Source organism: Brienomyrus brachyistius, chromosome 5 (genome assembly GCF_023856365.1).
Source record: "Brienomyrus brachyistius isolate T26 chromosome 5, BBRACH_0.4, whole genome shotgun sequence".
NCBI classification, from domain to species: Eukaryota; Metazoa; Chordata; class Actinopteri; order Osteoglossiformes; family Mormyridae; genus Brienomyrus; species Brienomyrus brachyistius.
In genome coordinates this window covers 24,726,394-24,742,166 of record NC_064537.1, presented here as the reverse complement: position 1 = coordinate 24,742,166, position 15,773 = coordinate 24,726,394, and the positions used below count along the sequence as shown (strand labels likewise).

The 15,773-nt window shown below is 42.7% G+C and overlaps 2 protein-coding genes across 5 annotated transcripts; both read left to right on the top strand.

Moving 5' to 3' along the window:
* The first annotated feature begins 1,362 nt into the window (after window positions 1–1,362).
* Window positions 1,363–3,978, top strand: c5h8orf33 (chromosome 5 C8orf33 homolog). The gene is made up of 8 exons (XM_049014420.1): window positions 1,363–1,490; window positions 1,724–1,790; window positions 2,015–2,102; window positions 2,178–2,315; window positions 2,439–2,884; window positions 2,971–3,061; window positions 3,185–3,331; window positions 3,596–3,978. Exons 2-8 carry the CDS (start codon window positions 1,782–1,784, stop codon window positions 3,787–3,789), a joined length of 1,113 nt encoding a protein of 370 aa, XP_048870377.1. The 5' UTR covers window positions 1,363–1,490; window positions 1,724–1,781; the 3' UTR covers window positions 3,790–3,978.
* Window positions 3,979–5,513: 1,535 nt separating this feature from the next.
* Window positions 5,514–14,766, top strand: anks3 (ankyrin repeat and sterile alpha motif domain containing 3). Of its 4 annotated transcripts, none has more exons than XM_049014416.1 (17): window positions 5,514–5,662; window positions 6,182–6,371; window positions 6,960–7,158; window positions 7,317–7,438; window positions 7,541–7,622; window positions 7,715–7,832; window positions 8,215–8,370; window positions 9,517–9,642; window positions 9,985–10,103; window positions 10,496–10,660; window positions 10,805–10,929; window positions 11,930–12,071; window positions 12,386–12,558; window positions 12,777–12,877; window positions 13,033–13,113; window positions 13,283–13,373; window positions 13,458–14,766. In XM_049014416.1, exons 2-16 carry the CDS (start codon window positions 6,196–6,198, stop codon window positions 13,360–13,362), a joined length of 1,965 nt encoding a protein of 654 aa, XP_048870373.1. In that variant the 5' UTR covers window positions 5,514–5,662; window positions 6,182–6,195; the 3' UTR covers window positions 13,363–13,373; window positions 13,458–14,766. The 4 variants fall into 4 exon arrangements, with proteins under 4 accessions (XP_048870373.1, XP_048870372.1, XP_048870374.1 ...); XM_049014415.1 differs by having other exon boundaries at window positions 5,516–5,662; window positions 6,166–6,371; XM_049014417.1 differs by lacking the exons at window positions 5,514–5,662; window positions 6,182–6,371 and having other exon boundaries at window positions 7,130–7,158; window positions 7,317–7,397.
* Window positions 14,767–15,773: the final 1,007 nt, after the last annotated feature.

Sequence of the window (15,773 nt, the reverse complement as noted above, 5' to 3'; positions counted from 1 at the left end):
GAAACTGGAGTACCCGGAGGAAACCCCACGACGACATGGGGAGAACATGCAAACTCTGCACACATGTGACCCAGGCGGAGACTCGAACCCGGGTCCCAGAGGTGTGAGGCGACAGTGCTAACCACTGCACCACCATGCCGCCCCCGCCGCCCCTATATATATATATATATATATTATATATATGCGCATTGGTGCTGATCCAGTATAGTTGCAGTGAACATGGAGCTTATCCCAGGAGGTACAATGCAGTGCCCACACCTAGAATTACACGGTCAAGGCAGTTTAGTTAATTCATATATCAGCATGCTTTGGATTATGGGAGGAAACTAATGCAAAATTGATGCACGACAGTTGGCAGTAGGAATTGAACCAAGACCCATACACTGTCAGGAAAAAGTACCCATCTGTACCTTTGAGGGTACTATTACTTACTGTCACTGGGGCTGTACTCTCAAAGGTCTGCCAATTGTACCCTAGCTGTTCAAATGTATATTTTAAGGTACAGAAATGGATTCTAGAACATTTTTATACCATTGTGTGTACATTGTTTCTTCCTTGGAGAAAACTACCAGGCCATTCTTTTTTTGTTCCACCGTAAATGATTTAGCTTATGAACTGAGTGGTAATTAGCACAAGGATTTCAATCAGGTGTGTTAAACGAAGGTAAACCAAAAACTGTGCAGGGCTCCGGCCCCTCAAGACTGGAGTCTGACACTCCTGGTACCAGAGGGTGCTGCTTGTTACAACAAAAAAAACTGGGCTACCCACGGAGGTGTGGAACCAGCCATGATTTATTTACACACATATTAATAACAGAACACAAAAATTACTGTGTTGAAGTGTTCATTGGTCATATGTATGTGTGTTGTTAGCTACGCTGCACCAAACCTAAAGACAGAGCCTAAATCGCACGCACGGCATGTCCGCAGAGAAAGGTCGAGAAAGATAAAAAAAAAAAAAAAAAAAACCGGGAGAGGAAGAAATAGCGCCACCTAAAGACCAGTCCTAGGCAGAGCCATGATAATGTGTATAAAAATACATTACACATCAAATACAACTTGTATACAAAATACATTTAGTCTATTATCAAATGATCAATTTCTGATTTCTTAGAAGAAAAAGTCAAAACATTAACAGTATTCATTCGATCCTGAACACAAAGAGAATACCACTTTAGTGAATGTCAATAGTTATTACGATATTTTCTGCCCAAAAAAGCTATTTAAGTACTGTAAGGAGAACCAATGATAATCTAACATGGTATGGGGAGGGTTAAGTTTTGTCTCGGCACAAGAAAGTAAAACAATGTACCGTGTTATAAAGCGGCTATAGAACCTTTCTTGCATGCATAGCGGAACCTTCTTTATATGCAGCTTTGTACGGGGTGGGGGATTAAGAGAGCGTGCACACAACGCGGTGTTATTCATATCTGTCTCTCTGATTACCCTAGAACAACTTATTAAAGTGTACTTTTGGGGGAATTTTTAGAGGTAATGTATTGCAAACTGTTTCTTAAAAGCTCGACTATTACTGACGAGTAAATTATGTATTTAATAACTAATCGTGTGCTTTTAGTAACCTACCAATCCTCTTTGAAAACGTGAATGTTTACAGTTACGTGATGTGTCGACTGTTTCTGTTGTGGCTGACCAGCAACAAACTAATGAGCAGCTATTTACGCGTTGTGTTAAATGAATGTGCTTTTTTCCCGTTGCGAACGCAGGTTGTCCACCAAGAAATGCTATCTCGGCTTCTTCTGGCCCGATGTAAATAATTTTAGGATGGAAAAGGTAAATGTCAAATTTAAGCCGAGTGTGTTTGACAAGTAAATTTATTAAGTATATACTGGAAACTTGGTTGTTGATATTTCACAGTTGAGTTTGACCAGATTTTGCACATTTTTGTCAGCTATTCCCGTGTAGAAAAACTGCAGAATGTGTTCTTAAAATATTAGTAATAGTAGTAAACATGAGTATCTCCTACTTGCTCCTACCTACTTTTTATTTTATTGAAGGCTCCCTGGGGAACTTTTCAGGATGAGCTTGACTGGTGTATCCAGCAACTTCAGACAAACTTGTTGTTGCACAGCAATCCACAGGGAGGTAAGGCGTGCCTCACATTCTTTGACCATCCGGTGATGTTTCTGGTGCTACAAACATTTCTTCTTTTGCTGACAGCTGAAGAAAATAAACACGTGCTTAGCGTGTTGCAGTCAAAGACGACACCTTCTGTGAAGAAGAGGCAGATTATGCAGATAGTTTTTGGGGACTACAGGCAAAAAATGACAGATGACCACAAAGCACAAGAGGACATGGGTATGAAAAATGCTTTTTTTTTTTTTTTGTTAAATTCAAAATATCAAACACCTTGCTGTCTTAATGAATGCAGTCTGAATATGTGCTGTATGGAGTTTTTACTAACCTACACGGACATTACAGTCAGGGAGACCATCCAGGAGAGCAGCGAGGGAAGTGGCTTCAGTTGGGTGCCCAACAACAACTCCTTCATGTTCAACTTCTTCTCGGATGGAACAGCGGAGCAACTTGAGGAAACCCCAGTGACAACTCGGCTTCCGCAGGAATCAGGAAGTCAGATAAACTCTGTTCCTTTAACAGGAGAAGGAGCAGACTTCGCTTTTAACTTCCAGATACCCTCAAAAAGTCCTGAGACTGAGAACGGGGGGAATCCGGTCAGCTCCATGGATGTTGCTGTGCCAGCAGATGGCAGAGATGCCAGCTCTGAGAATCTGCGGGACGTTGAACAAAATACCACGGCTGTCAAGAAAAAGAACAAGAAGAAAAAGCAAGAGGGATCTGAAGGCCAGAAGAAACCACCACCAGCTTCTCAGGATGCAGCGACCAGCAACTCGGGGCAAAGTGTGCTGGTAAGTGTCAACACAGGTCCGATCTGTTCATTAAACGATACCAAAACACACCAGAGGCACTGGTTACATATGTCTATGCATTACAGAGTTCAGAGCAGCAGCTGATCAGGGAGCTTGACTGGTGCATTGAACAGCTGGAACTGGGCCTAAGGACTCAAAAGTCTACTCCTAAACAGAGTAAGAGTCGTTTAATTAAGGTACTGCATTAGAAATTGTATAGGAAAGCCATGTTTTTTAAATTAGCAATGGAACACCTCTTCTGTTCCAAGTAATAGTTCTTTTTGTGTATGTCGATCACAGCGGAGGAGGCCTCTCGTGCACTGAAAACTTTGCATAGCAGCAAAGCTCCTCTGGTGAAGAAGAGGCAGGTGATGAGGGCAATGTTTGGCGACTACAGGAAAAAGATGGCGGATGAAAAAGCCAAGCAGCTTAAAATGCTTCAAGCTGGTGAGGAGCTTTGAGGAGAAACGGCATGGTGGATTCATACAGAGCAGTGCGAAATATAGGCGGTTTACCAGATGTTGCATGTATCGTATCAGTGTTTCCCAACCAAGTCCTCAGGGAGCCCCATGCAGTCCATGTTTTTGCTAGCAGGAGCTGGGTGGGGAGAAAAACGTGAACCGTTTGGGAGACCCCGAGGACCAGGTTGGGTAACACTGGTTTATATGGTGAGATACTGATAAACCCAAAATGGCCCCTGCTTTCTCCTAGACATGAAGTCAGCCCACGTCACAGCAGTGTTGACACCTGCCAAGAAGCCGGTTTTCCACAGAAAAGCGGAGTGCAGAAAACAGGTCAAAGAAGAGAAGCTGAGTATGCAGAGCCAGGACAGCAGCTCTGAGGACAGCGGGAAGGCGTTTGTTTTCACCCCTGCGGAAGAGGAGTTCCGCTTTAACTTCTTCTGACTTTGATCACAAATATCTGACAGGAATGTTTTTGCTTCTAGTTAATGTATAGGATTTCTACAACAATTTATAATTGTTTGGTTAATGGGTTCGAATCCAGGGTTATTGTAAATCAGAAGCAATGAAAAAGAAATTTGTACCTCTCAAAGAAGTTTATGAAATATGAAAAAAAACAAGTGTTTTTTTTTGCATCTGATCATATGTGTCTTTTGTTCTTGTAATTCAGACAAACAGAAACATCAAGGGGTAGACTTGAGGGTTATTTCAGTGATATGGTATTCCGCAGGATTTAAAAATTTTAGCATCAAAATTCTCTATTCTCTCAATTTTATTTAGATTTCAAAATACTGGAATACCATTGAAAATAACTTCATAATGTGTTATAATGTCTGGATAATATGATGGTAAATTAGATAACATCCAAGTCTACTTCTGGCCAGAAACTTTGATGATCTACTTAAATACCACAAAGTGCAGAACAAAATCAAGTGATCGGCTTGGCTATATCGCAAAAATAATATCCTACGATTCTGCTCTAGAGGAAATTAATATATACAAATATAATTGTATGGTCTTCAGAGAGATGAGATGGTTGGTACCTTAGTGATTTGCAGAGAGAAATTAGAACAATTAGAATAAGGGGTCCAACTTTTTCACAAAAAATAAAGTTGCAGGGTGGGGGAGGTATAAAATGAATCCTTGCACATCCACTTTTCAGCATGCCATGACATATATACATATACAGGGGGGGAAATAATTATTTGATCCCCTGTTGAATTTGTAAGTTTGACGACTGACAAAGAAATAAGTGATTTGTAGTTTTTTTGATGGATTTTAATGGAGACAGAATATCAACCAAAAATCCAGAAAAAAACACGTTATATAAGTTATAAATTGATTTGCATGTCGTTGAGTGAGATAAGCATTTGATACCCAAGCAAAACTTGACTTTAATTGGTGGCAAACCCTTGTTAGCAAGCAGAGCGCTATGACATTTCCTGTAGTTGGTCACCAGGTTTGCACACATCTCAGGAGGGATTTCGGCTCACTCCTCTTTACATAAATTCTGTAAATCCTTTAGGTTTCTTGGCTGCTGCTTGGCTACTCGAAGTTTCAGCTCCCTCCACAGTTATATGAAGTTGAGAATGTTTTGAGATTTGACAGACTTGACAGAGATTCAGATGTCAATTATATTTATGTAATTTTGAAGGCTAAGATTGCCTACCTTAGATGTCTAAAGGAAAGGCAATAAAATATTCGTAATCCGTGCGTACATTTTCGTAGTAGAAATATGAGTACACTGGAAATTTACCATAAGTTTCATTAACAGATGTGCTTTCAAAAAGGCTGTAACAAAAGTTGCAATATAATATTAAATCACATTGTTTCTTAAATACCTTTTAAGATTTTACGATATTTCAAAAAGAAATCAGGAACTGGACGCCAGTTTTAGTTTTTGACAGTGAAGGAAACCATAGAACTTAAGTGTTAAATATTTTGTTAGCAAAATCTTAAGACCTTCGTCGTCATCCCCGGTAGAGTTTATGGCAGCCGCAACAACTGCATCTCTGTTTGGATACGCATAACTGTACAGCTGTTGTTCAAGTATGACGCCACTGTGCCTCGACTTTCCATTGGTTGCGTATCACATGACCAGTGCGGTGGCTTTTTTCTGTTGTTTGGGAAATTGAGTTCATTTTGCAACGACGTGACTTATGGACTGCTTGAGTTGTTTGACAATTTCACTACAGAACCCAGATATTGAAACCTATGTCGTGGTTGCAGGATGTAACGTGTGTGCAATCGTGTTGTTTGATGGTGTTTGTATTACAACAAGCGACTCAGTGATTGAAGTCGTGAACGACTTACAAGGGTAAGTTAGATTTAACTGCGCTGGTTGCTATATAGTGTTTGTAAAAATTATTTTACTATAATTTGCACCAAATCTGCACTAGAGCGACTTGGTGAAAGATTATGAAAAGTTATTCACCGTCTCTATTTGTGACATACTTATAGGTCGCACTTTATCTATGGTGGCACTTAAATTCCCCCGTAAGGTTCGGCGTTGTATCACTTTTTGGTTATTGTTTCACGAGCTCGCTCTTTTATGTGTTTAATACAGTTGAGCAACAGTAGTACCAGCTGTTTTCGGAAATTTAAAACGCCCAAAAAAACTTATAATTACTGTTCTTGTCTTTTATTGCAATATGATTTAAAACGCAGAGTAAAATTAAACTTTATAATATTAACATTATTATGTAATATTTTGACTTTTTTTTCTTCAATTTACTGAAAATTATAATTTAAGCGGTGATTATTACTTTTCGGAAAGATTGTTGGCATGGTATTTTACCCTTCTGAAATGTTTCTCTGAAGTATCTATATAAAACAGGAGCCGGATTGAGGATGTCGGAATTAAGTGATGAAGCCAGTGAGTCTGAACAGCTAGGGGCCAGCCTATCTCTGTGGTTAGGGGATGCTGGAGGGCAGCTAGTGCATCCTGAAGAGCTGCATGTACCTCTGGATCTTCACACTGCCTGTTCCATTGGCCAGTATGATGTTGTAGCAGAATGCATTCGCAGGTGGGTGTTCCATTGTAGCAAGCTTCCCCCCCACACACAACATTGTTCCAGTTTATATAGAAGGAACAGCATTTGCTAAGCACAGACACTTAACTGGCAAGAGGAACAGTGATCGCAGTTTGAGCCTCACTGTCGAGGATAGACAGACATTTAGCAGGATAGTTACATACCTTAACACTACAGCCTCAGAAATCCTCACTGAAATGAACCAGCAGCTCTGTCACTCGGTCTCAACAAAAGCTGGACTTCATGCAAGGGCTGTTCTTCACACACTGCTTTTAACTTGGCCCTTTGTACAAAGATGCATAATCCAGTGTACAGAGCACAAAACCTTTGGAGAAATTGTCCAGAATCCCAATACCCAGAGTTTGGTACTTATGTTATAGTGAAATTGTATGACATATGACATTATTTTTAAAAAGTTTGAAGCTCTTCTGAAGGTGACCGTTGTTCTTACTCCCTATTAAGTCCTAGTTATAAATATGAGGCGTTTTTCTTATTTTGTCCACCTCCTGTATAATTCTCAGTGTTTCATTTGGTGGTTAGATGTAAGTTTTGTTTTGTCTTGCATCTGTTTGCTTGGTTCAGAGGGGATGTTGACCTGGATGCTAAGAATGTAGGTGGCTGGACACCGCTGATGTATGCTGCTTATATTGGGCATGACAACATCGCTAACCTTTTGCTTGAGACGGGTGTGGAGGTGAATGCGACTACTGCGAAAGGACAAACACCACTTATGCTGGCAGCGAGCTGTGGAAATGAGAGCATTGCCTACTTCCTGCTCCAGGTCAGGACATCTCAGGCTGACATTTTCACTTCTTGCGTTCATTGACCTTTTCATTGACCTTATTGGTTGAAATGAATGGTGGAATGCTGCTAAGTTTAGCTCTTTTTAACATTACTGTTGTGTGACCTGTACCCTTTTTTACCCCCACCAAAAAAAAGCAAGGTGCAGATCTGGAGATGAAGGATGCAAGAGGCTGGACACCTTTGTTTCACTGTACCAGCACTGGACACAAGCAGATGGTGAAGTTCCTATTGGACAACAATGCAAATGTTAATATCAAGTAGGGTGCCTCTAATGACAGCAATGGCCAGAGTGGCTACTGAGCATGAATCGATGTATTTACTGCAACTTCCTCATAACAATGTAAAGTTATTCTCAACAGGGAGCCAATATCTGAATTCACACTCTTAATGGAGGCTGCTGCTTCAGGTCATGAAATAATCGGCCAGTACCTTCTTGAACATGTAAGACCCCATTCACAGAACTTGAACTTTTAATTGCTTTGCTTTGACATGGTGCTGAAGATCCTGCCCACAACCCCCCCCCCCTTCCTCAGGGAGTAAAAGTCAACGAAAGAAATGCGAAAGGAGAAACGGCTCGTTCCTTAGCTATTTTATATGGTCACACCAAGATCGCCAGCCTCATTGACATGCAGTCGGCCAGGACCAAACAAGGTGGGGGATGTTGCTTTTCAGGCTATAAAGACTTGATGGCTTATTCGTTATTTTACATTAATCTGGTTACTTGACACTTGTCCAAAGCGATATACAAGTGAGGCAGATGATTCATCACAAGCATAAAGCTGTCAAGGAGCCAACATGGGTACAATAACTCCTATGTTGAGTTTCCAGTTAGAGACCAGTAACAAGTGCTAGTTGGAACAGAAGCTACACAAAACATTGTAAGAGCCTAACACAAGCTGTTCGAATCAGAATTAGCACTAGATTCCTACTAGACAGCCACAAGCGTCCACTGTTGCCTGAAGAGTTTAACCTACAGGCAACCTTACTCCTTTATAGTAGTGTTACTCTTTCATTGTTAATTCTCTGTCATCAGGGCATTATGAAGACCTCAGCTCGTCTGAAGACTCAGATAGCGCCCCCCGGAGGTCGCGTCTTACCCGCAGCAAGGGACAAGTCAAAGGACCTAGCATTCATGATGGTCCACAGGCCATAGCCAAGTTCCGAGTCGGAGCCCCCAGCAGGCCTCGTGGTAGAGATTTTCCTGGATATTTGAGTGAAAATGCTATTTTGCTAATTCAGATGTAAAAGAATTATGTATGATACTGAAACTGGTAAATTTATACATTATTATTATTTATTAATAAATAAAACTCCCTGGCCAGAAGAATGTGGACGCCTTACCATCACACCTATATGTGCTCGTCGAGTATCCCATTCCATTGCCATGGGCATTAATATGGGGTCGATTCCCTTTTGCTGCTATAACACCCTCCACTCTTCTGGGAAGGTTTTCCACCAGATGTCAGCCCATTTTAGCCAGAAGAGCACACCATAAAAAACAGCCCCAAACCATTATGCCCCTTCTAGAGGTGGATAGTTCAGGTCCAGAAAGTAAAAATCCAGACCAAGATTTTGTTTCAAACAACCGGTTGAGTATAAAGTATTGAGTCACAGAGTACTGGTTGGTTGAAACAAAATGTTTTTTGGATTTTTTCATTCTGGACTTGAATTATCCACCTCTATCCTCCTCCACCAAACTTTACATTTTACACTATGCACTCAGGCAGGCAGGTTCTTGCATCTGCCAAATCCAGATAGTGAAGCGTGATACATCACCCCCTAGAACGCATTTCCACTGCTGTACAGCCAAATGGCACAGCACAGCAACTCGACCATGAGACCTCAGTCCATAAAGCTCCTGATGGACAGTTGTTGATGAGGAATCTTGAAAATATGCAGTTAGCATCTCAAGCAAGGAAGTGCAATTTTTACTCCTCACATGCTTCAGCACTCTGCCGTCTTGCTCTGACAGCTTGCAAGGCCAGCCTCTTTGTGGCTGAGGGTTGGTTTCTCCTCTGCTTCCACTTTACAACAACAGTATGACAGATGACCAGGGAAAGTCTAATAGAGCAGAAATATGAGAAACTGCTTTGTTGGAACGGTGGCATCCTATCTATGAAGGTATGACCCGTTTTATTACCAACGTTTGTCTACGGAGCTTGCATGGCCGTATTTGATTTCATGCACCTGTTAGCAATGGGTGTTACTGAAACAGCTGAATTCAATTATTGGAAAGGGTGTCCACATACTTCTGGTCAGGTAGTGTAGTTGTCCTGCAAGCATCTGTTTAGGATTCGCGAGCTTCCTGTCTTTGACCACTGCACTTTCCTGCCAGAGCCGAGGGGGTCGCCAGCCGGATATGTGACCTTCAGAGATACAGGGGAGCAGAGTGAGGGGATTTGTAACCGTGATGTCACGTCACCCATCAATGAGCTGGATGGCCAGAGTAACAGCAGCAGAGGTGAAGCCAGATGCGTCTGTTATTCATAGATTATAGTCCTTTCTCTCCGATGTTTACAACCAGCTGAAGAGTTGTGAGCCGCAGAACAGCAGTAAGCTTATTTGGTAGAAAGTTTGGTTCAAAACAACAGTGAGCAGGGTCACATTGTCTCTGGAGCAGTTGGGGCTAAAGGCCTTTGCTTAAGAGCCATACTTGGATACTTTGCCAGCGGTGGGATTTGAATGGGCAACCTTCCGATCACAAGCTCAGAGTTCTGTCACACGCCATCCCCTTCTCTGCTTTTAAGCCGCTCCGTGATACCTGTCAGCCCCCTCACCTGCCCGAGCGACGTGTCTCCCGCAGATGAGAGCCCCTTCTTCGACCACGACATGCACACCATGCGAAGCAGCAGCGGCAGCAGCAGCGACTGTCTGCCGCGGATGGTGGGGCTGAGCCGCGAAGCATCGCTGGAGAGCAATGAGGCGAATAGCCATGGGGAGCCGCCCGCACGCAATGCGAGGGATTTACTGTGCAGACAAGACTTCAGATTTAAATACAAATATCATTCACATTTATTGTAGTGTATATATTTAAACAAGCTCTTGTATCCTATTCCATTAGTACATTACACTTACTGTTCATAGTTATTTATTCTATCCACAGCATTACCTGGTAATGTATTCCTATGTGATATATGCTATTTATACCTTTTTCTCTGACCCTATGTGACCTGTTTTTAGTTCCATAATTGCACCATTCATCTTGTAGTTTTACTGTTGGAGGTTGGATGTACCTACTGTTTGGACCTTAAAACCTTGATTCCAGAAGGAAGATTATCTGCCTAATATGTCAATTTGATCTTTTTTTTCTGCAGGATTCAGACCAGGCGAAGAAAAGCTCTGCGCGAAGGGTGGGCAAAGGTCACCATCACAAGGGGAAGAGTCGCCACAGCAGCACCGAGAGCGCTCCTAGTGGCAGCACTGGGAATTGCGGCGGACTGCAACCTTCCAGCCAATCAGCTGCTTACACAGGCCCCAAGGTGTGTCTGTCAGCCTGCTGCTTCCCTCTATTACCTTGTCCTACAGCATTCTCTACTCTAATGTGCATGCTCACAATATTAATCACATCTCGCCATATAATGGCATGTTCTTCAGCTTCATCACCTCCTGTGCCTTCTTCTCAGGATTTGGCAGAGTTCCTTGAACAGATAGGCTTCTCCAAATATCTCCCTCTGCTGGAGGAGCAGGACATCGACCTGCGGATATTCCTCACCCTCACTGAGAATGATTTAAAGGAAGTGGGCATCACGTAAGGCTGCTTACATTTTTATTCTCAGGTCCCCTGCAGGATGTCAGCGTGATGCTGTGGATGTGCTTAGTCATGTGGAATAGTCTGGTTCTCTTGGGAGCAGCTTAATTAAAACTAATTAAACACTATTTGGTCAAAAGCATGCTGATACCAGCTTGTCAAGCATCTCGATCTGAAACCAGTGGTATGAGTATGACGTTTGTCCACCCATTGTTGCTGTGATAGCCTCGGCTCTCCATTAGCTATTGGAACGTGGCTTGGGGGATTTGCTGTCTTTCAGGTTGGGGGTCGATGTTGAGTCATCAGATCCCCGTGTGTCACTTTGTGCTTCCCACTCCTTCACAGCTGAAGTTGCTTCCAGATGTTTCCACTTCACGATCACTTCACTTGCGATTGATCAGGGTAGTGATTTGTTGAGCTTTTTGGAAAGATGGCATCCTATGATGCCAGATTGAAAGTCATTAACCTCTTGTGTACAGCCATCTATTCTCCTGCCAGTGTTTCTTAATGGAGACTGCATGTCTGTGTGCTTCATTATACACATGTGTCATCAATGGGTGTGGTGTATGTAGTCAATTCCTTTAATAATGTCACATACTTTTGGCCATATAATGTATTTTTTTATCTTCTGTTGCCCTTTATTATGGGAAAACGGAATACAAACCAAGATCAAAAGACCCATCTAAGAATTCGGATAGAAAGGTGGTTTATCTGAAATGAGTTTTAAATCTCTGTTGGGATGTGTCTTCTGATACAGTCCTCTCTTGCCTGTCAGTGTGTCCTCTACAGCTATTGCATCCAGCCTCAGTTGACATGGAGAGAGCTGGTGTTCACTCATGAATGACACTGTGCTCAATAACCCATAGTTGCCAGTTGCCATGGCAAAAAATAGCAGATGTGAGACTGCATTGAGTGGCTGTGATGGAGAATTCCTTAGGGGAGGGCCGGTGACCTTCTGGGGTGCCTGATTGTTCCCGATGCTCTGCCCCGTGGATGCCAGACTGTTTGGGCCCAAGCGGAAGATGACGTCAGCCATCGCCAGGTGGCACAGCAGGGCGCGGCCACCAAGTGACGCCCTGGAGCAGGCCTACGCTGACCAGCTGGAGGCAGAGATGCAGGAGATGGCGATCCAGCTGCACAAGGTAACCTTCCACCCTCCTGCCTCCGAAAGAGTGGAAGGAGCATGAAAGCAGATGAAGGGAAGCCTGTTGGTCTGGTTTATCCATGTATGTTGGTAGTATTTTAATTTAGAACTTAAGGACTGTGCTTTCACCATAGTAAGAAAAAGCTTCTGACCTAAGCTTCTGGTTTTAACTGGTTTCCAGCTAGCATTTTAGGTTTGTAAGCTTGTGTCCTGCTAATCTTCATCTGGTCATCAGTTATTGTTCAGAGGCTCCTACCTCCAGGTATCGTTGCTGTGCGACCTTTAACCCGCTCGGCTCTGCTTCCACGGCAGCGCTGTGAGGAGGTGGAGAGTCTGCAGGCGCAGGTGCTGCAGGAAAGGGAGCTGCGTACCGTGATGGAGGGCTGTCTGATGGAGGACAAGGTGCCCTGGAGGAGAGTGCACGCCGAGCTGGTGGAAACCCACAGGTTGGCCCAGGAGCTGAGCTCGGTGCTGGACACAGTGAGGTGAGGGGCGTACTGGGTAGCATCTTTGCAGCCCCCCATCACCATCGTGAAATGGTTTGACCAAAGCATTATGACATTTGGGTAATTCAGCAGAAACCATCAAGGAGGAGTGCGTCAGAGTTTCGTTCTATGGCTAAGACTGTGTGAGGCTATACAGAGGTTGACTAGGGAATCGTCAGTGATTGATGACACAGTTGTACTTGTGTGGTGATGGACAGGACCTGTCAGATGGAGCTCTTCTCCCGCCTGCCAAGTGATGGAGTAATTGCATGTTGTGATGAAGGCCTACGCAAGCTGCTGGGAGAGACTGATGGAAAAGGCAAGTTTTTTTTTTCTTCTTCTTTTTTAAGACGCGCCTACAGATTATGTAAAATTATTGTTGTTAATATTTTTGGCTGTAAGTGTGACATAATACATTGCTGCTTGGTAGGGAGCCAGATACTGCTGCAGTTGTGACTTTGCGTTGTCTTACAGGAAATAATGTTCTGGAAGATTTTAAGTCCCTCAGCCTGTCAGAGCTTGTGCTGAAATTGGACGCTTATGAGACAGAGATGGGTAAGACTCAAATCAGTCCATGTCAGGCCTAAATCGAGATTGATGAGTCAAGCTCGCGGAATTGTTTGAAAGTAACTCTTCAGTCCTGACTGCATGATGCATAAGTAATGATGTCGTGTTTTTCCGTACTGGCGATGCCTAAAGTACCTTGGCTTCTTTGGTCTTATAGGGAAAACTGTCCACATGGTGACCAAAAACCTGAAGAGACTAAGTGCTGCTGAGAAGCTCACCCAGCAGTGGGAGTCCTAGCTGTTTAAATGGTTTGTTTGAAAGAATCGCCCTCGATACAAGCCTCTGGTTCCTCACTTTTTCCAGAGGTGTCATCGTTCTCTCTATCCTCTCAGGTTTTTTTTTAGAAGAAACCATTTCCGACGGAGGGTGATGGCGCCACCCTGTCCAAGCTTGCTGGAGAAATGTGGGTGTAGCGGCAGCTCGCCGAGGGGAAGACAATCGGGCTGGAGGGCTGATGTGGCTCTTTGTCAGCCCGTGCTAGCGCCACCTGCTGTTGGTGGAACACGGAGCAGGAAATGTGATCTCAGTAGGCTTCAGCCAGGGATGCTTGACCTGCTGGGTATGACCACCGTCCGGGTCTGCTGGTCTTCTGCTCTGTTCCAGTGTTTCTCAACCTGGTCCCCGGGAACCACCAGACAGTCCACATTTTTGCCCCCCCAGCTCCCGATACTAATCAGACCTAGTAATTTTCTGTGGATACATTGTTTTTAATAAGTCTCAATGTATGAAGATTGAACAAGAATATAGATACTGCTGTTTGAGTTTCACCAGAATTGGCATCTTAAATATTATTTTAATTAAGTAATATGTCTAAAGGATAAACTGCATTACTTGAACAGGGCAGAGGAAGGTGGATATTTTGTGTGGGATTCATCAAATTTTGATTATTTGAAATGATTATCTTGTGATTCCTCATTAGAAGCGTCTTTCTCAACAATAGTCCTCAGGAACCACCAGTCCGTCCACATTTTTGCTCTCTCCCAGCCCCCAGCCCCCAGCTCCCAGCACACCAAGTTTCTGGTACAGGTGTCCTAGGACCTGGGAGGGACTGGGATGAGAAAGACGCCTAACATGCTTGGGTGGGTATAAGCTCATTTGGTTTGGAAGGCTGTGTAATGTAAATGAGTGTGAACAACCCCCCCCCCTTCAAATTTGGCATTCTGTAAATCACCAAGTCTTATGACTAATTATTTTCATAAGTGCAAACTGTGTTGTGATTCATAGTTTTTCCCTTAAATGTAATGGAATAATTAGGCTGTCGGATCATTCATACTCCTTTTAACGTCTGTGTGATTTGCCTTTCATGTTTAAATGAAGTCAAACCAAATCAAGATTAAAATCGTACTTTATGTATCAGATGATTTTTTTAATTTGTCAGAGCATTTTAGCAACACTAGTCTTTCTGTTTTAAGTGAGCCGTCTTGGACCAGACATGTTACACCTGCACTGGCTATTGGTGTGTTATACTGTTTTATTCAGAAACAGACTAAAAGACACAAAGACAGAGGGGTTGCGAGCTGGTTGATAATTCATTTTATTTCAATCTCAGGATTAAACTATTAACCATAGTTAGTGCCGGGTGACACATTGATAAAATATCATACTGCGATTATGAATATTAATAAATCTCTCTGAATATCATATGGTGATGTGGCTTACACACTTGTTTTCTTGCATAATTAACATTTTACTGATTTCTACATTCTGTAGGAATTTTAGAATATTGTGTTAACATATTGTGATTTTTAGGGTTTATCACCCATCTCTAGTCAAACCTGTTTCCTGGAAAGAAGTGAGGCAGTCAGAGGAAAACCTTGCAACAAAATGTATTGGTGTTTTCTAGCTGTTTCTTAATATAATACTTTATTATACTGTTGCTATATGAGAAGAAAAATAACTTTTCATTTTACATAACAGAAATTAATGGGGAAGGGGGAGTCATGTGATATCCTTCCATTGACACCGCAGAATCTTCACTGTAGTCTGTGGGACTTATAATCGGGTTGGCTGGGGTTCAATTACCCAGTGCCCAGTGGAGTTACAAATGAATAGGAGGTGGCAGGTTGCATTTAACGAGATGGATGTGCTGTATGAAGTTTGCCCATCCGACTCCCAGGAGAAGCATCGCTATAGTACCCTTGAGCAAGGTATCTAACTTGAATTGCTCTATTAAAGAAACACAGTTCTGCCCATGGGTGAAGTTAAAAGTGGCTTTAAAGAGCCACACAGTTAAATAAAACAAACAGTCTTGCTTTGAATAAGTATGTTACCACACAAATAATAGTATAAGCAGAATTAGGATATAATAAAAATCTAGAAAAGCAACAAATGCAGATGATCCAAATCATAGAAGCAAACATGGAAGGAGCTACTCACTGGGCGCCATCTTTCAGGCCACAAATTGCTCTTTCAATAGTATGAATCAAGTGCCCTCATGCAGGTGAAGGCTGCCTTTCCACTTCCCCACTGCTAAAGTCTGAACTTTATGATCAGCATCACTCAACATTAATCACGGGTAGCTTCAGCGAATGGAGTAAAAGTCATGTTCAAGCCTATAAGGCCTTCAGTTGTGTCTGAGAGAATCAATGAATGATCAGATACGATGTCGTTACTGATGGACCGTCAGACCTCGATATACACCAAGGCCC